We start from the raw sequence: 22,268 nt of genomic DNA, 5'->3' as shown, positions 1-22,268 counted from the left end.
TACATATGTGTAGCAGCTACATAAATATTATAACATGCACTTGTGTATGTGTCTGTCCACACACAGCGCCAAGATCCTGAGAAAATGCAGATGAATTTACTTACAGTAAAACTGGAGTGCAGCTTTGTTTTAAGAAATTATTGAACAAGTGGAATGTCATATTCCAGAGTATAAAAACTGTATGACACATCTGCTTAAAAATCATTAGATGTGCTTGTAGTTGTTCGATGCTCTCCTTATTCATAAAATTAAATACAGAGAGATTACTTCGAGTAGGTTAATTGTCAAAAGTAATTTTGAAGGTGGGAATCATGCAGAAGTGTGGAAGAGAAAAGACCCAAGCCATTTATTCAAGTCTATAGAGTAAATAATTTGGTTATAAGTGGTCTAAGCATCTAAGGTATATTTACTGCTTCTCGTTATAAGCTACCCACCATGTCAGAGTAGGCTCTGGGAATCCCGTTACTTCTACTTCCAAAGTTACTGGAGAACCTTCCATGACGGTTTTGTTAGACAGAAGCTGGGAGAAGTTAGGCACCTGTCCAGTTAGGCTGGCCATGCTGTTCTTTTCTGATGAACTTTTAATCTCTTCTTGGGTGACCATCTGCCTCTGACAGCTTCTGGTGGCGTCTGATTGAAACACAAAACCTGAGAATGCATCAGGCAAAGCATGCAGCCTGTCCTGGGTTTTAGTACAGTTATTCAAGTCATGCAATTGTTCTTGTGTATCTGCCATGCTTTTATGGAGTTCAAGGTGTTGCAAATGTGTTTTGCACACTTCACTCATCACGCTACATACTGGGTTGGCAGTTACAGTGCAGGAAGCAGTGCTAGTTTCAGATACTCCTTTTAAGTTGCGAGTCAAAGGAGATATTTCTCTGACTTTCTGACCAGAATCTGTGGAAGAGATATAAAACTTCTCAAACTGATCTGATAATCTTTCCATTTGATTATTTGTAGCACCAGCATAAGCAGAATTTGTTAAAAGATCAGATGCTTCCATCACTTTTATAGTGCTAGCAGTTTTCTGCATTTGCAAGCTACAGGAATTGACATGCAGACTGTGAGAACTACCACAGCACTGCTCTTCTAGCTCTGCTTCAGAATGTAAGAGGTTGGACTCTGGTGTCTCAGAAAGCGGTGGCAAAGAGATATCATCAGGTGATATACACTCATATTCATCTCCGGAGGGTATTTCTTCTGCCAGGAATTCAGTCTGTAAACTATCCTCTTTGGCTGAAGATGACAGCTCTGTATCCTGTGAAACAAGATCCTCACCATCTGGGCAGATAACTGGGATATCAGCCGATTTATTCCTCTCCTTACATTAGAAGGGGAAAGAAGAGGAGAGAAAGAAGAAGAAAAAGAAATACAGAGGATGAGTTCTCATTCTATGCACCTTTTCGTGCAGAAGCCAGCAGCAATATTTGAAATATTTCTTCTACATAAGATAATTAATCACAAAATTTTGCAGCATCTAACTGGAATTTCAAACAGTTTGGATAGTTTCTAGCAGATATTATAATTATACATAAATATTTATTGAAATAGTAATGATAAAAGAAAAAATACCCTTTCTGCAAACAAAGAATAATCTTCTAGGTGCTGTTTATAAGAGCATTTGCAAGTAGAAGCTAGGGCAGGAGGTGGCCTAAGTACATCTAAATGGGAAACAGTTACATAGCAAAAAACACGTATTAAGAGCCAAGTTACTGGACTGTGATTCTTTAAAAGAGTCACCAGACATGTTCAAGATTTACAGAATTACACCAACACCTTTAAAATATTTTCCTAGTATTTCACATCTCTCATTTATTTGCCAGCTGTCTCAAGATCTTTGCCAAAGATTAAAAGAAAGAAATGTTTACATTATTTTTATACTCCCTTCTATGTAGAATTAAACAAACAAACAAAAATAGTCCCTCTTGTCATGTTTCAGAAACACCTGTATGTGGCAGGAGTGCATCAATATTAATTGTAAAGCATTGAAGCTATTATATGATTTATTAATTACTTCTCTGACTCATTATTTTTTTTTATGTCTAACCACATAATCAGGTCTATTTCATTTGTGGCAGAGCTGTCAGCAAAGCTGTTAATAATGTTTTCTTATGCTACTCTCTCATCGTTGAATTCTATACAAAAACATGTAATCCACTGAGCAATGTTTCTGTTGCCTACAAAACTGTTCGCACAAATCAATTGGGTGATACACTGGATGCCACTGCTTCCCCAGCCATGTCTCTTTGGCAGTATCCAGCACAAAAGCAGTATAGCACTTCTGTTTAGTTGTGGGGTTTTTTTGCACATACACCCCCATCCCCCCCCACTCTAAATATAACCCAATAACCAGTGCACAAAATAAAAATAAGTAGTGGAACTTCATGTGTGCCCTGGTCCTGTAGATATGATAGTTTTGATATAGAATCATAGAATCATATAGTTGTTTTCCAAGTAAATCCATATATTAATGGCTAGAGGAAATCTGGGATTCTACTGCAGTTTTAAGTTCAAGTTTGGGCATTAAAGAAGTTTTTCACAAGCATCCCCTGATGAACTCTGACCCCAAAGTGTCTTTCAGTATGAATATATAATGGATATAAACAGTACAATTATAACTGAGTTTCCAGTGTCAACTTTTCCCCTTTCCAGTTACTCAGAAAAGAGTACATACTGAGCCACTTCTTCCTTCTACACATACTCAATATTCTTGTGTGTTCTAATTATAAATTATTTCTAAGAATTTGTTATTATTTAGATATTAATTCCAAGACAGTCTTACAATGCATTTTTCTGGAGTTTGCAAATTTGACTGTCACCCAGCTCTTTTAACCTTATTAGCATCATTCTCAGTGCCTCTCTCACCTTTAAACCTGAACAAATTTACAAGTCTTTCTTTAATGAAGCTTTAAAAAAAATTTCAGTAGCAAATTCTGTCTGTACTGGCCTGACTGCACTAAGAAACTTAATAAACCAAATCTGATTAAACATTAAGAAGTTGAAAAAATTCTGAGCGGATGTATTGAAACAACACAGGTCAAAATTCCTGAATAACCATTCTCTACTGCTTAAATGAAACAATAGTCCAGATTCCTTCTGTCTGTTGAGGAGTCTATGGACATGTACACTACAGGAAGGCCACAACAACACAGGAATATTCCAGTGACTAATATAGTGAAATCACAGAACTGAACAGAGTGATTTCAGACATCGCTGGAAAATACCCCTGGAGAAAATAATGCCAGGTGGGCCATGAGCTGGCACACTGTCAGACAGGCTTTTGCAACACAGAGACTTTGAGCCCTGGTGTGCCGCCTCAGATGAAAGGAGAATGAGAATGAATCTGCCATAAGAAAGTGTAGGTCACTTTTTAGAACAATGATATCTAATAGTGAAGCAAATTAATGCTGCAAAACTAGCATGCAGAAGTGTAGGCAAAATTAGATACTGCTGGCCCACTAGACAAGGGGCTGGGGCTGAGCCAGGGCTTTTCTCAGAAAGGATGGAAATGGAAGACAGAAAAGCTGTAGTGAGAAGAACCTGCTACTTCTTTAAGTGATGTATGGAGTGATGAAAAGGGTGGAGGCATCATAGCCGCCATACTTCACATCTGATATCGGCTGTTTCACATACCCTTTCCTTCTCCCCTTGGCAGCTGAGGCACAGTCTGACAACGACTGACAAAGCTGTGGCCTATCAAGATAAGAAATAGGGCTATAAACATCTGCTGATTGAGGTGCTTCTCCTGAAGGTGGCTTTTTGGAACAGTCACAAAATTTTGAGTGAAATCTGAGCTCCAAGCCAATGGTGAAATTCCCACTGACTTGGAATGGCAGTAACAAAATTAATTAGGCTGAATTTTGGCTTGTCAGCACATTACCAGTCTTTCTGCATTGAACTGAGGGGAATGTTAATATAAGTGAATTTCTAGAAAACAACACCATTTAAAGTCTTGTAGTATTGGTAATCAGCTTCCAACATGGAAATTCTGAAGCTCTAAATCAATTACCAGCGTATCCTACCTTTCTAAAAGCTTAGATGTACAGCCACCCTCTCCAATTTACCAGAATATTTCACATAGTAAATTATTTATATTTATGTCAGGATTGCAAGGCTTCAAAATGTTTTTTAAGCTAAAGGAATTCCTATCATAAAATGTAGGTCTACTGTTGTATTGACTGCATTTCTAAGGCTACATTTATTCTTTGACAATTTGAAACATTTTATCTTTATTTACTGTATATCCATGAATAAAACATGCTCATCTGTTATTTTTCTGTCCCCTCTAGATTATTATTCTAAATGTACATCCAGTCTTTAATGGCCTAATTTCCTTTAGTACATTGACCTCAACATACAACCCATACTTTCAAACTTAGCATCTCTGCTGCACAGAATTTTGGCAACCAAAATGTAACTTTAATGTTTTGAGGTGAGGGTGAAGACAACTATTTGATGCTGAGCCCTATTATTTATTTGACATGTTGTATCAACAGTATAGCAGATTATTTGTGACATAATGTTGTACCAAGAGTACAACAGATTATCTGTACACTACTAGCTGTGTTCATGCTCCATCATGTGTTTGCCATTACTCATTTCCAGTTATTCACACTGTTGCAAACCTGAGGCAATTCTGTGCATGTTTTGCACTGCCTATTTGCAATACTGTACATGATAATACAATCAAAAGCCATCTATGGCAATATGGATCATTTTTGAGATGCAAAAATTAGGAGAAAAATTCCTTAGAGAGTACACAACAATAGTCATAAATTTTATTACAATTAAATAAATCAACATGAATATCAGACACCTGTTTAATGTTGGGAGGAGACAGAGTATTGTTTCTTTTCTCAGTAATCCTTTCTGAATTTCTAAGCAACTTATCTGATGCCAGATGAAAGAAAAATGCTTTAAAATAACTTATTTCTTCCCTAGGTCCTCAATGATTCAACAAAGAATCCTAATGTCCACTGTGAGGCTTCTCTCATAGCATATTATTTATAACTCAAATACTTTCATAGCTTGTCTCTAAGAGTTATGTGAGTATTAGTGCTCTGGGAAATACTAATAGCAATCTCCTCTATTACTTTATATACTACCTCAAGTCTTACTATAAAGGAGAGAGCAGGAAGAAGGAATGGTCACAAGGAGGATGTTTGCATTAAGAACACTGGCAATAAGACAAATGGAAAATTAGTAAGAGATTATGAAGAGTATTATGCTAGGGTTTTTTTTTAAAAAAAGAGATACACAGGCAAGCAAAATGAAGGCCAACAAAACTTTAAATGCACATTGAAGAATATGTGGGTTGACTAGAAGGCAAAGGGATAACTAGAAACGAAACAAACAAAAAAGGCAAGAAAGAAAGAAAAAGAGAGAAATGAGGCAGAATACAGTGATAGCATCCAATGTAATGGAAGCTTCAAGACAGAAAAGCAAGGAACTTACCAGCAATACACAAAAAGCCTTTTAAGAAACAGAGTTGTCGTTAAAAAGAAATAAAATGTAACTAACCTGCTGCTTTTGTTCCTCTTCCCTGTCTTTAATAACAGCCTCACATGCTTCTTGACCATTTCTTTCTTCTTTTTGAACGGTAACCAACTCTTCGGAAAATTCAGCTTTCTGCCATGTGAAAAGAAATTAAGTACACTTATACACAAGGTAGCAATTGTTAGCTGCAAAATTACTGAAGTTCCGTACAAAAGAGTAGAGAAAAAATGCAGTCTCCAAACAACTCTGCTAAAGACAACTTTACAACTAGTGAAGTTTCTGAAATTGAAATATTGCAATGATTCTGAAAATTCACGTCTCTCTAAAATATCCCTATTGTGCTGAGTTAGCAAAAAAGATCAACATTTCAAGCCCTCTTCTGACAGAACCTGGGGCTACCATTCTGCACACAATAGCATTTATGTAACAAATGGATTGGAAAGATAACTTTGAAAAATGTATTTGTCATTTATTTTGAAGCTTCTTTGTGGTCACTGTGCAAGGCAAAGACATCTAACAACTTCTGGAACTCATGTGTATTTTTGGCATCTCTTACTGTTTCAGTGTATTAATGATTAATTTGAGTGATTATCAGTTTTTAAAGCTTTAATTCAATTAAAAATATAAAGTGAAACAACATTCAACATCAACAAGAGCAGGATATTTGAGCATCTTAATTCTTCCAGCTTCACAGAAGAACTAATCCATCAGCTATTGCTGCTGCATGTGGGAGATTTTTGTGTGTTACTTTGGGAGGGGTGGGGGGTGTAAAGTATATGGAGGTTTCATAACAGGAATCTAGTCCTCTCGCCTGTCTTCCATAATTTGCCCTTGGTTGATACATTATACTTAATTACATTCAAAGCAGTTTATCAGAATATGAAAGTTAAAATATTGTCCCCTTAAATTAGAAAAACATCTCTTATAATAATTAAATTCCTTCCATTTTATCACAAATTGGTTTTGAGGATCATTTTTCCAATAGGAAGCCAACCCTAGGTTGTTTGGCATTTTATAAATCTAAGAGTTAGCTATATTACAGTCCCAAGGGAAGAAGAAATATATATAAAAATATTTGTCTAGATACTCAAAGAAATTGAGGCATTTCCCCCTAAAAGTTACCTGAAAGCAGTAACAGTTCTGAAAGCTGAGAAAAAGAAACCTAGGAGGAGCACTTAGTGGACAAAGAAGTAGCACTTCATTGATTCATTACAATCATTACCCAAGGCAATAGAAAATTGAACAACTGAGAAATGCTTCACACTGCCATAGATGATCCTCATTTAAAAGCAGTATTTCAAAGACTATGCCTGATAAGTTGATGCAGATGCAATAGGTTGTCCCTTTTAAAAAAAGATAAAAATTACCTTAATCTCCTTAAGTTCTCTCAGAGATCTGTACAACTCATCAACAGAATGAATTATTTCTTTATACTTTAATACAGCTTTTTCAACATGCTTATCTCCTTCCTCAATACCTACAAAAGTAAACCAGCATGAAAATAATATAGAATAACTCAAACAAATATGTAATAATCAATGTACTTTGTAACCCAAATATGCTACAGTAATTACATTTTTCTATGTTTTGTTTTGCTGAAGGAGCTCTGTGATTTGCAACAATGTGCTTTCCTACTTCTTACTAGCCCATAGTCACTGCAGGTCTTCTAAGCTAAGCTTCTCCTTGAACAAAATTATTTTTGTCTAATTAATGATACTGTTTTCAAAGATGCTGACCTCATGAAGTGTCTCCTAAACTAGTTGCTGCCTCATACATCAAAGAGGCACTTAGATCCTTGATATAAGAAATAGAAAAGAAAGGCAGGATGGAGAAGGTTTTTCTGATGTAATCATGTAAATAACTCAAAGTAATTTCTTTATCTCAGTGTTCTTGACCAAATGATATCAAATGTTTAAAATGTTGAGAAGGTTTAATTAAAAAAAAAAAAAAAAGGAAAAAAAATAGAAAAGCAATCTGTGCTCCCATACGGTCTTTTCAAAACTAACTAGAGGACTTGAAAAGCACAGTTTTTATCTCTTGAATATTAATTAAGATCTATGCTTGAATTAATAGGCTATGCATCATCACGTTATGTCTCACTTGGTCGCTTATCTTTGCATAAAATAACTTCAACAAGTAGAAGAAGAAAAGAAAAACCTGAAGTTTGATAACTTTCAGTCCTTTTGGTTGACCATGTTCCAAATCAATACGATTCTAAGTATAGTACTTACATAACAATCTACCTTTTTTGCTCATAAAATGCTTTAGAAAGTCAGCAATCCAATACCACTACTTATTCACAGTGTTAACATAAAAAAATTCCCTAAGCATTGAGGTATATAACCATAATAGGCTTTGACTTCAAAGGCTTGCCTGTTATGAGATAGCATAAGCCATGAAATCTTAATTCCAAGCTCATAAATATTACAAGGACATTCACACTTTGATTTCAAGGTGAACTCAGGGTGTGTACAGAAAAATCAAGAAAGTACCAGACTCTTGAATAGTTTTGTATTTTTATTTTTTAAATTTTTTTTCTGAAATCCTTTACCTCTTCCAATCAATACTTTTAAACAATTGGATATTAAACTTCATAGTATTATTTTCTTTAATGAACAAATCTAGTCATCTGCTTTCTCCTGTCCCAAGTTACTGCATGTTTTTTTCCCCCCACAGAACATCATCAGATGGTAGCTCACCATATAACTGCTCAGCAAGGTCTATAATCTGCTGAATTCTTTCTTCTTGTTGAGGCACTGTAGGCTCAATGAACTTATTGAATTGCTTGTAGAGACTCTCTATTGCTTCTTTAGTTTGGCATTCTGCAGAATACTTGCGAACTCTAACAACTGTTGCACTCACATCGTCAAACCAAAAATGACACTAATGGATAAAAACACTACATTATAATGAATTATTATCAGTGTGGACTGGTCTGGTTTTAGGCTGACCACAAACAGTGGCATACAATAGGTCTTAAATTTTCCAATCTTAATTACCCTGAAAAGTGTTTTTCATTACCAATGTTGCTTCAAATATTAAGCTTTGTTAAATTCTCTTTAAAGACTAGTTCTATGCTCATTTTGCAAGCATAAAGAGGTTATTTGTTAACATTTATGCATATATATGTTTTATTTCTAGGTTTTTTCGGTTTTCTGTATCAACTGACTAATTTCACTAACTTCTTATCATGGTCACAGTTACACCTCCGCAAGGGCAGCAAGGTTAGTTAGATTTGGCCTACTTGCAAAGAGTTTCTGGGATCAACAACCATTAAAAGTTGCTAGGATCTTTCTTCTGACAAGAATGGGCTTCACAATATATCCTTAAACATTTTTGCTTAACAAAATTCAGAGGACAGAAGCTGGAGTTCACTCAGTATCATTTGTATTGTATCATTACAGCAAGCAGCTAACAATCACCAGTTTTAATTGTGATTAAAAGCAACATTTAAGATGTTCTTATTCACTTTGCAGAAAACTGTTGACTAAAAGGTGATACTTTAAAGTGGGGAGGGGAAGAAGTCTGAAGTTTCAGCTTCAGGAAATAATGTATTTCCTACAAAGTAAGGGGGTTAGGGGGTGGGATGAGGAGGGAGATGTGTGTTAAAAATTTAAAATGCCCAACAAATTGCTTTTCTAACAATGTATGAAAAGACCCACTGATCAGATCACTGAGAAAACTTTAGTACTGTGATCCACCATTAAGGGAATTTATTTGTCATGCATTTAGATCACTTTGGAGATACGAACAGTGTTATTTCTAAAAATAAACAATGATGACAGGAATGTGCTTGCTTCACAGCAGATGCACCAACACAATGTGGCCAGAGGGGATATACTATCACAAGCTTTTCTTTTTTTTCTCCTGTTAAGAAAAGACAATGCATGAGACAGCCCTTCAAAGCATTAAAATAAAGCTACAGAAGTTTTGGAAAAGACCTAGACAGCACTTCAGGGAAAAAACAAAATCAAACACAAAACAGTGCTGCTTTTAAGGAACTAAATATTTTGCATTTCAGTTTCAAAGTTATATACCACACAGACAGCTCTTCCTGAATGCTAAACAAAGTAGGAATTGTAATAACCTGGCTCTTGTGGTTTGAAGCCCTTCAAAGAGGGCTTCATGGCACTTTCTGTGGTGTCTCAGAATATACTGAGAAAAAAAAAAATGAGTTTATAAGGATGATCTCAGATATGCTGAATCACTATGAAAGCTGTACAGAGGCATAGACCCCTGTGATATATGCATAGCAGTGCATGATCACATTGCATGGGTGTTTCTTTCTCTTTTTTCCACAAAGTTGCAGAGAAAAAGATAGAAGAAAATACTGATTTTTACCAGCCTACTACTTTCAGAAACCACAGGTTTTGTCTGAAGTAGTTGAAAGCATTTTTATCTATCCTACTCCTAGATCTAAATTATTACATTCACAGTGGGGATCTCAGGTTTACTTGTACCTCTTCCATCATCTGTTGTAGATGCTCCATGAGATCCAGATTTTTCTTGTAATCATCCACAACTCTGCTAAAGTCATTCAGCTGTTTTTTTAAGTCATTGATTGACCCCAAGAGAACTCTAGATTTAACATTAAATTCATTTTCTACATAGCCAATGACTTTCTTCTCTAAATTATCCATCTTCTTTTTAAGAACCTGGTCAAAAGATGTAGCAACATTAAATACTGCAATCAAAATATTTCTATTTTTAGAAATAAAAAGGAAAATACATAGGAAAATCCACACAAACCTATTTTTTGCCCTGTGTTTAAAAAATTACAAGTGACTTTTCAAAAATCGAAGGAACTGGGGGTCCTCTACAACGCTGCTTAAAACCAATGTAAAAGATATTTATTAAAGGTAGAATTGAGTTACTTTTTTCTCTGAGTAACAGGGAGCTCACAATATATTTTGAATCTCACAGTCACAGAATGGTAGGGGTTGGAAGGGACCTATGGAGATCATCTAGTCCAATACTCCAGCTAAAGCAGGTTTGCCTAGAACAAGTTGAACAGAAATGTGCCCACGAGGCTTTTGAAAGTCTCCGGAGAAGGAGACTCCATGACCTTCCTGGCAACTTGTTCCAGTGTTGCATTACTCTCAAATTAAGGAGGTTTTTTCTTATATTCAGATGGCACCTCCTGTATTCTAGTTTGTGCACCTGTCACTGGGCACCACTGAAGAAAGTCCATCCCTGTCCTCTTGACTTCTGCCCTTCAGATATTTAGAAGTATTGAGAAGATCACCTCAGTCTTCTCCAGGTTAAAGAGTCATCTCCTGTGATAAGACAGATGCTCCTCATCATCTTTGTAGCCCTCTGTCAGACTCCCTCTGGTAGTTTTCTGTCACTCTTGAACTGAGGAAGCCAGGAGTGGACAGTACTCCAAGTGGCCTAACTAGGGTGGAGTAGAGAGGGAGGAGAAGCTCCCTCAACCTGCTAGCCACACATTTCTTAATGCATGCCAGGCTACCATTGGCCTTCTTGGCCACAAGACCACATTGCTGGCTTGTAGTTAATTCACCGTCCATCAGGATTCTCAGGTCTTTCTTTGCAGAGCTGCCTTCCAGCAGATCAATGTCTAACCTGAACTGGTACAGGGGTTTTTTTCTTCCACAAGCGTAGGACTCTACACTTGCCCTCAAGCACAGGCCACAGCAATTCAACTAGTAAAGCCTTCACTAAAACTGCAGTTTCTAATATTACCTGCATTTTCTCTGCATATGTATCAACTTGCTGAATCTGTATCTTAAGTACTTTCATATTTCGAGCTTTTTCACTCTTCTTAATATAGTTAAACTTCAAATTGTTGAATTTTTTTTTGAGATCCTTAAATGTTTCTCCAAGCTGAAAAAGAGTAGGCATATTTTTAGTAAAAAAGAAACCAGCACATTTCAATTTAGTTTTTTTCAAGAGTTGTTTAAAATACCACAATCTAAACACTGAAAATTTAATACAGAAATTAATAATACTACGTCATCCCATCAAGAATATTTTTTTCCTCAGAATATCTTTACAGTAGAGGAAACTCATAATCTTGCTAAATCAACATTTTTGCATTCTAGATGCTGGGAACTGTTTCCAGAATGGCTGAAGTTAAAGAAAGGACTGAGGTAAAGTATGAGATCCCTGCTCAGACAATCTCTATAGGTTGTAGAGCTTCCATTGCTTTTAATTGCTATGAGGAAAGACTGAGGGAGCTGGGGTTGCTTCACCTGGAGAGAAGGAGACTCAGGGGAGACCTTATCACTCTCTACAACTACCTGAAGGGGGGTTGTAGACAGATGGATGATGGTCTCTTCTCCCAGGCAGCCAGTACCAGAACAAGAGGACAGTCTCAGGCTGCATCAGGGGAGGTTTAGGTTGGATGTGAGGAAGAAGTTCTATACAGAGAGAGTGACTGGCCATTGGAATGGGCTGCCTGGGGAGGTGGTGGAGTCACCGTCATTGGTGGTATTCAGGAAGAGACTTGATAGGGTGTTTGGTGCCATGGGTTAATTGTTTAGGTGGGTTGGATTGGTTGAGGGGTTGGACACGATCTTGAAGATCTCTTCCAACCCAGTTTATTCTATTCTATTCTATTCTAATTAGAGGCTTATGTCCTCTAGTTATGCACGTTTAGTGGAAATGGGTAGCCATGCAAATGTATAAATGCATTTAATCTCCAGAAAAGCACAGTATTACTGGGCTTGGGCAAGTAAATATTTATTTATTCATAGCACTTTTCTCCTAGCATAAACCATTTAATTTATATCAAATTGAATGTTAGGTTTTGTTTGAGTTTCTTACCCTCCCTTCTACTTCTAAAAAGAGGTTACACAGGGAATTAATTTTATACACTATGTTAGTCCAAACATCTTAGTATAATTACTCACAGCATACAAAGATGAATCTAACTCTCTGCAGAACTAAGATTTATACTATACGAGCAACAGCCTTTCAAATAATAAATTCCATGTGTATAGTGCAGAGATACTCTAAGAAAGACTAACAGATACTCAAATAAAGCTTTTCCTAACTACAGCTAAATAGGTTTAGTAACATGTGAAAGTAGAAGCACAGAGTTGGTGCAGAAAGCTCAACTTTAGGGAAAATTATTCTAACAGTAATATAAGATGAACTGTTACATCCGATTAGAAAGAATACATGCCTTTCAAAACTTGTCATATGGACTTCTATGATCACAGATGTATACTTGTAAATTAAGTTATACTAGATCTGCTGCAAAACTCTCTTGTTACTTAGATGGAATGTCACTATGCTTTCTTTAATCTGTGAAATATTGTAAAAAACCAGAATGATAGGGAGGACACTGATGAAGCTCTAGGAAGTGAGCTTCATTGACACACCTGTGGATGAAATGCATTGCCAATTTACCAGAAGTTTAATACACCTTAAATAGAAGAGTATTATATGATCAACATAAATTTTAAAAGAATGCATATCTATCAATGTAACTAACTGCAATATAGGGTTGTTATATTCTTTAGTTTTTAAAATACCATTCACCTGTTTGCTTTAATGCCCTCTTATAAGTGCACTATTAATAAACCATGCCCTGCTCCCCTCCCCACCAAAGAACATGGGAAATAATGAATGCTCATTTTGCAGCTACTGTTACTGGAACAGCTAGAAATCAATTATTACTATTATTATTATTGTTGTGGCATACTAACGTTAATCCGTATATATTTTTCATTGCCATTTCATCAAGTGGGATGTTACCACATTACTCCAGTACTGTATAGGCAGATGGTGTTCACTCAGTGTAATGGAAAGGAAGGGAATTCTATCACCGGCACTGTGATGTTCAATTAGTTTAAGTTCTTCATCCCACATAAGTGCACAGAATAAGAAAATCTGTCTAAAAACCCTCTGTTGTTAAAACCACATCTACAGAGCAATATTTTGTATTCTGAACAGAAAAGCCTTATTTGCTAGTTTAATTCTGATGAAAAGAAGCAACCAGCAAGAGTTTATTTTAGTTTATTTCGCTGGCCTATGCACATACACAGGCTAGTGATCATTTATAATGCCAGAGGCTCTCCTCATAGCAGCATGTGAAATAAGATCACCTTGTTTCAGATATGATGGCTCATGTGTCAAAGGTCTGCAGCTGCTGTCACTCTTCAGATTCAGCTCAGACTTGTACATCATCCCTTCATTCCCTGTTACCATCAGCAATTGTACCAAAGATGATATATGGTTGTCAGTTTTTAGAAATCTAAAAGTATCTTAATTGTCCACTATTTCCTGCACAATTAAAAGCAAAATACCAAAGGAACTATGCATCCTAATATGCTGTAGTGACTTCAGCCCATAAGTTTAAAGGGACTTTGTAACTTATCCATTGTGTCACAGTCATTAATCAGGCAGCTGTTCCTAACTATAGTTGGCCTGTCACAAGTGGAGAATGATAGTGGAGGAGACATGGTTAGGTGCTGACTGCTCCAATTTGTCACACAGCTAAAAGCAAGTTAAAAGGCTGCTTTAAAAGAGTTTTTGTTAACAGTACAATTCTAGTAAAATGCTTTGCTTCCTGTGTGAGCCAGTCTAGGAGGTACTGCAATGCTCTTAGCCACTTGCTTTTCCCTTTGCATTTGTACAGAAAACTTTTAGTAGCTCTACTAATAAAACACAGATCCATGAAAGCTGGTTGCTGAAAATAGATTTTCAAAGTGGCAAAGATTAAAGAACAGCCATCCAGGAAGTGGGAGGAAAGATAAGGTGCTGTTCAAGTCATTAATGACTCTACTTAGATGATTCTGAGAAAATACAGTTGTTCTTTATTTAATTGTGGATTTATTTAGCAAAAGATAAAATGAGAAAAAGATAATTTTCAGTGTCCTGTTTTTCCACTACTTGAACTTCATGCTACATGGAACATTAGTGTGAAACCCTTCCAGGTAAGAATCCAGTTTCTGTGCTTCATGGATGCACAGAAGTGCAATCTTAAGAACAAGGGTAGAGGCCACCTGTATAAGTATAAAGTCTCTAGGGAAATATTGAACAATTAACATGTATTACAGAACACAATAGTCCTTTTAGCAGTCATTTAATGTGTTGAGATTTATGTAATTTACCTCATTTATCTCCTCTTGAGTGGTGCAGTGCTGGAAATGCTGTGACAGTTCTTCCTCATACTTACTGGCTTTGGAGCTCCAGTTAATGCTATCGCACTCAAATCTAGCAATTTCTTGCTTCAGGTTCTTTACAGAAACATTCAAGCAATTCTAAATAGGGAATAGACAAAGAAATTGAGGAAACTCAGGAAACTTATTGCTTTAGCCAATTTAAAATGAAAATAATTTAGAGGTAAAACATACATAGTCAGTCACAATGGACTAGGGTGAACTATTAAACTTCCACTGTAACAAAGGGGAGCACACAGCAGGTTCAATCACTAAAGGAGTAGTTTTCACTCAAAATTACAACTCGCACACAGTATCTTCTCTGAGCAACAAGGAAATGACCTATTCTAACTCCTTTACAACACGAAGATTAGCTCCTTTCTGCTGTTAATCAATTTATGGAGTCTGAGGAACAGGCTGGACATGCAGCTGGCAGGTCATAAAGGAACATCTTGCTTTTTCCCTAGTAATTGGATAAAGGGCAATGACAATTCTCCCGTGACGAAACAATATTTTTCTAAAATGCCCATTTTGATTTGCATGGCAGTCTTGAATCCACTAATAAGGTAACATTGTTATTACATTTCCTTTTTGTTCTTTTGTTATCCTTTCTTTATAGGAGAGTAAATATGCAAAACAACCTTTACAAAGTAGCAAGAGTCTAATACAGAGACAAGGCATTTAAGAAATCGCCAGCAGGGCCTTGAACTGCACAAATACTATAGTACAGAACATTATGCTTCTCCATTCCAAGCAATGATATTTTAAAATTAATTTTTCCCTATTTCAAATCTGTTTCAGTGTTTTCCAGAGCAGAATCTGTTCATAGGCTATTAAAATTATAAAATGAGATTTCAAAGAATTTTTTTTTTTCTCTTCACAACAGCAATTTGTAATCTAACTACTGAAGAATAATTTTCTTCAATCCTAGCTGTTTAATTTAATTTAATTTAGTGTCTGTATAACTGCCGATTCTAAAAGTAGAACGCTACAAATTATCAGCTGGTTTACATATTTCTCTTTTGCTTTGTTTTATAAGGACCTTAAAGATCTGCATTTATTTTTATCAGAATATTAATACATTTTTGTCACTGTAAAAGGCAGATAGGTGAAATAGTTTTCTTCATATTTATCCTTGATTTCACACATTATTCTAATCCTACTTACAGATTGCTGCACTGCAGACAAGATATCTACTCCCTGGGTAATAATAAGTTTATATAGCTGTCTGATATGTGCATGTTTCTCCTGAGTATTCACAAGGTAGGCTTTAGCATGGTGCACATTTTCAGGGTTCTCACATATTTCAGGAATATCAAGTTCTCCTGATTTTGATAGACGTCCCAGCTGGAAGATATTAAAATGAAAATCAAAGTGCATTCAAAATTATGTGAAAAGAAGCTTCTTTCCTTATCCATAATATGTTACTCTCTACTTTGTTGATGTGGGTTTAACTAAGTAAATTTAGATTCAGATCTGAATTTTATATTCTCCATTTCATGCAATTTTAGATCCAAAATTTTAATTCTGATCACCAGGCAGGTTAATGTGGTTTGTTTGTTTGGAGGAGGGGAAAACAAAACAAAATAAACAAAAATAAAACAAGCAACAAACAAACAAACAAACGAGCAAAAAACCAACAAACAACAAAACCAAAAAGCACAACCCCCTTGCCCCCCAAATAAACAGAACAAAGCATTAAAACCAAAAAGAGTCTAACTGTGACAGGAAGAAGGCATATATCTTAAAATATTATACTTACTTCATTTTTAATGTGATGGAATTTGACTGTCATGTTGAAAATCTCATTGTATTTTGTCATTGTGTCCTTTGCTGTTTGATGGAAATGAATAAGCTCACTTACACCCTCAGAATTCTCTTTCACAGAAAATCCTTTCTGGCTTGGCAATTCTAATAATTTAGTCAGGTACACAAGCTCAGCATTCAGTTGCTGGGGGAGAAAAAAAAGGTTATTCAAATTACACAAATATAATTGAAAGTTTTCCTTTACATTTGATGAAACAGCAAATGATGGTAAATTGCCTTGGGAAAAGTCAATGCCATGCTCTTTAAAACATTCTCCACATTACTTTTCGCTGGGCATGAATCTCAGCTGTCACCCAGGGACAGACTTGGATCCAAACAAGTCCAACTGACTTGTAGGTAAATGGCAGACTGAATTGCTAAAACTCAGCGACAGTACTCCAAGAAGGTAGGACTCTCAGTATGACATATGTCAGCCTTTCACTAGCTCTTAACTCAAATGCATGAAACTTGTACTTTCACCTCCACTATGCTCCTGTGTCATTTTACTGCACAGCTAACAGCACACAGGATGCTCTCTGGACAGTGAAAGTAAAATGTCTTCTCCCTTGCCATATATGCAGACGTAACTTCTTCCCTCCAGAGAAGTAATGCAAAATATAAAACACTGCAACTCCAGACAGAGTGTCTGGTCAATGTGAATTTTTACTGTACCAAAAAGAGCTTTTGATGCAACATGAACATCACTAGATTAGTTTCTCACCTGACACTGTGGTTTCATGTGGTTAAGCTTTTCTTGTAGTTCCAAAACAATCAAAAGGTCAGTTTCAAGGTCAACTGTTGCTGTAAACTGAAGTGACTCTTGCATAATCTTTAATCCATTGGTAGTCTACAAGATAATCAAACATTTCAGTGTTCTATCTCTAGTAAATAAATGAATAAATAAAGACTTAAACACAAATCTAAATTTGTAATGATGCAAAACAGGCACTCAAAATACTGCCAGCAAAATCTCTTTCTCAAATCCTCTGACTGACAAGGGTGATAGGAAATCTTCAAGACAGCATGAAAAAACAGCTCAGATACTGAGATCAGAGGACCCCTGTGGACTGTGTATTTTCTATGATAACAAATGTAGTTTAGTGATAAGTTGCCCTAGACAAACAGTAGCTGAACACCTCCAGTTCTGCTGCTAGCCCAGTTAGTGTTGCAGTTAAGGAACACTGCAGACTGTCCCCTGTGTCAAGGAGGTTTCAATCATCTTTCCTTATGAACAAGAAGGTTCAGACTTCTTTCCTAATAAACATGAGTTTATTAGCTATTAGGACGCAGTTTAGTTTAACTATGAAGCTGCAACAAAATGGTGCTTTCTTAAAACAAACAAAAAACCCCAAACAAAACCCCAACACACACAAATCAGAAAAAAACTAAAGCACTGCTGGTGTAGCATGTGGACTTCATTAAAAATTATAATTTGAAGTGGGAACTTCAAGCACTTGTATGTGTTTGAAGAAAAGACAAAAAAAATATATATTTCAGGTTTCTCAATGACGACTGGAATGGCAGAATAGACTCTGGAGAAGCATCTTAATAATCATCAGTCTTTCTTACAATATATGAGAAAGATATAGTTACAACTTACAGTTTTCAGCTGTTCTTTAAATATTTGGCTCTGCTGCTTGGCAGGTTTTACTCGAGTAATTTTAAAATTCCAGATTGCCCAAAGCTCAGTCAGCTCTTTCTTTTCTTTACTCAGATTAACAATTGTATCTTCTGTTAATTGTACATATTTTTCCACGTTTAATATTGAACTCTCATTTACCTGGCAAATAAAGAGACATGTTTTTATAAAATACAATTAAAACCTAATAATGATAAAGCTGCAACAAAGTTTATGGTAAAATAGTTGTTTTTATTAACTTCCTTGAAAATTACTTTAGACACTGCTCCTTTAGAAATAAACACAGATCAAAAGACTGTATACTGAGCACATGGCTAACATTAAAGACCTAGAACAGGCCATCAATGACTGAGTGGTTGTCACCTGAAGGCTATATAATGTTAAAAGAAAATAATTTCTGAATAGACAGAAACTACTCCAAAAGGCCTTCTAGAAAATAGCAACTGAAAACAAGTGGATGGACAACATTTTTTTTGCTGATAACCAAAGCAGCACGGAAATATGGGATGAATAAGTGTTTATTTATAGAATGGGAGTGTTAGCATTTAAACATTTGGTGGTTTTAGCTCTTTTTAACAGAGTCTATATCAGAAATCCCAGGAAATACAATAAAGCTGTTTGTGCTTTTCCCATTTCAGAATTTTTTTCTTTGTGTTTGTGAATACTTTTAAGAGCTGTATCTACAAGACACTTAAAAACCACAACTGAACATAATGTAAACATAGTAGAAAATGTGGTGGCAACATACTTCCAGGTATTTAGAGAGAAAATATTGATATATATGCTAAGATACATATGCTAAGGTTGCTGTGCAACCTCATATTCAGCTTGTCTTTACGCTATCTTATCTGTGTGAGGCTGCAGCCAGCTCTGACAGCAAACACTTCAGCCCACACTGCCTGCCTGAGCAATTTCCCTCCTTAAGTAGGTTTTTCTAGTACATTTTGCATGCTGCTGTATGTTCTTAACACCAGCTCTTCTCACCCCAATGTAACTGCTGCCTTTTCTATCCTATAAAAACAGAATGAACAGCTGGGTATCCAGGCTGTGTACATTAATTAGGGTCATTTTAGGAATGGCGGCTTAGGGAATGATTGCACATCTCAAATGGTTATCTCATGAAGGGCTGCTGGAAAATTTGATAGGGATGCCTGAACAGTGTAGCCAAACCCAAGACAGAATGTCAAGACATCAGGAAAGATTATCTGTAAGGAAGTAGCTCTAGCTACTTCTTTAGAAGAACTTCATACACTCAATTAGTAAAGACTGCCTCTGTGTGGAGGAAAAATAATACTGTACTTGTTGATATGCTGATTTCCAACATGAATAAATAATATATGTGCATATATTATATTTGTATGCATGTACTGGATCATTTATTAAGGATTATTCCATTATTAATCAAAATTTTTTTATATTACTTATAATGCCATTAGTACTTAAATAATACTTAGTACTTTAAAATTACACAGCAGCATTAGTCCTTTTAAAAGTAGGTACTAGAGACATTACAATCCATCAGACACAGAACTAGGATTAGGCCTGATTTCAGACAAACATAAAATATTCCACACAGTTTATCAGATTCTACTCACCATATTTACTAAATCAAGAAAATTGCAACCCATATTTTGGGTGGAAAAAATCTTCTTTATAGCCCTTTGCCACTGAGTATTAGCTGACTCCATGACAATTTTATTTTCAGCTTCCCTGTTTGTTTGTAATGGTTCTGATTTATAGAATTCCTTCAGATTTTGAATATCATTATTCACCTACAGATAGGGATAAGTATCAAAAAACAAATCAGAAAATTATCTGCTATAACCAGTGGGTAAACACATATGATAAAATTGAATAGCAGCCTCTGAATCCTATCCAGACTTTAAGATCTATTATTCTTCCTAAAATCTATAAAAATAATAAATAATTTTTACAAATTCAAATAACTTGTAAATCACCCAGTGGCAAGCAGATAGGTGCCAGAAATTTGTTACATTTCTGTCATATAGTGTTACACAGATATTATATGCTGGTGTTTCAGTGTAAAGGTTTTCACTGATCTGTTTAATAAATAATTCAAGTTACAATCATTGGATGTAGATGTAATCCAATTTTTTGGCAGCCTATCTTCAAATGAATAAATTCTATGGCTAATTTTATCTGATAGGTTCCATTCTGGCATCAATTTCTTTCTAAATAAATTAAACAAAAAAACAAACCAAAACAAAACAAAAAAACAAAAACCAAACAACAGTGTTGTAGAATCTTAAAACAAGTATCACATCAAACCAAAAATTAACTGGCCTTGGCATCATTAGCACAGCTGCCAAAATTATGTTGGTATTGAACTGATAATGATTTTAGGCAGAGCTGCTTTGTGCTTCATCTTTAAACTCCATCAGATCAACTAGCACCATCAGTGAAAGAAATGTAAAATGATGATAAATATCTGTATTAACATCTTATAATATGATAAATACCTGTATCAACTTTAATTATATGAAGCAAAATCAGTACAATTGGCCAGAGTTCATACACAAGTGTTTTTACGATGTAGTCAAGAGGTGTGACTACTATGTAGCCACATGTGCACAGGAGAAAGGTAAAAATTAAACTATAATACTTAATTGTAATAATACTTAATTGTAATAATTGTAATACAATACTGATGTGAATCAGTAGAAAATGTGTACATAGACTAATCATTATGTTGATGCAAGTTCAATGACTAGAGCTGCTTGCCCTGGTGGAACAAATCTCCTTTAAAGTAGAAAGGAACTAACAAGGGGTTGCAGTACTTCCATGGCACAGCACCTACAGGATAAATGCACATTTTCCAACTTGTAATATTTTCACAGTCTACTCAGAGAATAAATAAGTAATATGTACCTCCATAGCTGACTTTAAAAAGGCCACATAAGTTTCAAGAACTTCTAGTTTTGAACAAATTTTGTTTTCAATTTTTTTCACTTCTTCATTCAGGAAGTCAACTCTGCTAGTAAAAGGTGTCACCTGCTCAGGTTGAAATTCTTCAATATCTTTCATGATTCTTTCAGCTGCTTCCAGTTCACATGAAATTTCCTTTGAGGGTACAAGCACAGAACAATAGGTATAACGACTGAAAAGGACTTGATATCACATTGTTAGTTTTCAATGGTATTGCTTTCTTATGCATAATTCAATTACTTAATCAAAGAACAGTTCATAATGGACATTTTATGGTGAAAATAACCATTTATTTCCTAAAATCTATGAACGTAGATATTACAGTATTTTGACTGGGGGTGGGGGGAAGTAGGAATCTCAGTATTCAGATGAGGTAAATCACTAATGCAAACAGAAGTATTGCACATGGGAACACTGACAGCCAGAACTGATACAATTCCTTTAATAAAGGGTATAGCCCAATTTTATTAATTGATGCTTTTGAGTCTAAATCCTTCTTAACTGCTTGTCTGATACTCAAAGCCCATAGATATTCAGTGTCCGCTCTAGAGTAAGACTCCGGACACTACTGTTTTAATGGGTTATGAATCTTGGTTCCACCCATTACTTCATTATGAATCAATAATTGTTTTATAGCTCCAGACTAGTTGCTGCCCATCAAGCTAGACTGCCTCACATTCCAACCCAAACTACTGGCCTTGCACACAGCAAATCTGCAGAGATCAGATGGAGATCAAACAGTGGGTTTTATCTGTTACTGCATCAACTGCTCAGACACAGAATAAAGTTACAGGATGTTGTGTGAGCAAGAGCTGAGTTACTAACATTTTCTATGTTAGTATTCTTGTTTTCAGATTCACTGTCTTAACTCACAGCTTCCTATATCTATGTCTATGCGCTTATCTACTTATATACATTTCACTCAGTAACAGTGTACCTACCCTTGGCATTCGGCCAAGAGAGCAAACTAGCATGCCACACAAATAAGCTGCTATTGCCAGAGTAGACTGTACACTACGACAAATAAAGGTCATATCCTGGCATGCAAACATCTGGCAGAAAAGACACAAAAAAATATTATACAGTGGAACAAAAAGGGGAACCCTGCTCTTGAACTTTATATGTTCTTTCTATGTGCTCTTCAGAATTTCTTTAAAGTGAATTTAATGTCTGCAGACACTACACAGATGCAGCTCCTGGGTTTCTTTTTCTTCAGCTTAGCCATGAAATATGTACCTGCATCAAGATCATGG

The 22,268-nt window shown here is 35.7% G+C and overlaps 1 protein-coding gene across 1 annotated transcript in view; it reads right to left on the bottom strand.

The window, feature by feature from the left end:
• The window catches only part of CCDC141 (coiled-coil domain containing 141), a 62,082-nt gene that overhangs the window by 12,154 nt on the left and 27,660 nt on the right, over positions 1 to 22,268 (bottom strand). The window contains exons 12-24 of the mRNA XM_009899104.2: positions 20,959 to 21,150; positions 19,665 to 19,841; positions 18,031 to 18,210; positions 17,152 to 17,277; positions 16,387 to 16,575; positions 15,792 to 15,971; positions 14,577 to 14,726; positions 11,200 to 11,340; positions 9,957 to 10,151; positions 8,196 to 8,379; positions 6,864 to 6,973; positions 5,521 to 5,628; positions 435 to 1,321 (exon numbers count right to left, since the gene is read on the bottom strand). Coding sequence (XP_009897406.2) covers positions 435 to 1,321; positions 5,521 to 5,628; positions 6,864 to 6,973; positions 8,196 to 8,379; positions 9,957 to 10,151; positions 11,200 to 11,340; positions 14,577 to 14,726; positions 15,792 to 15,971; positions 16,387 to 16,575; positions 17,152 to 17,277; positions 18,031 to 18,210; positions 19,665 to 19,841; positions 20,959 to 21,150 — 2,819 coding nt within the window. The remainder of the gene's footprint in view (positions 1 to 434; positions 1,322 to 5,520; positions 5,629 to 6,863; positions 6,974 to 8,195; positions 8,380 to 9,956; positions 10,152 to 11,199; positions 11,341 to 14,576; positions 14,727 to 15,791; positions 15,972 to 16,386; positions 16,576 to 17,151; positions 17,278 to 18,030; positions 18,211 to 19,664; positions 19,842 to 20,958; positions 21,151 to 22,268) is intronic.

This window comes from Dryobates pubescens, chromosome 2, assembly GCF_014839835.1.
Source record: "Dryobates pubescens isolate bDryPub1 chromosome 2, bDryPub1.pri, whole genome shotgun sequence".
Classification (NCBI taxonomy): Eukaryota; Metazoa; Chordata; class Aves; order Piciformes; family Picidae; genus Dryobates; species Dryobates pubescens.
This window is presented reverse-complemented; position numbering and strand designations above follow the sequence as displayed.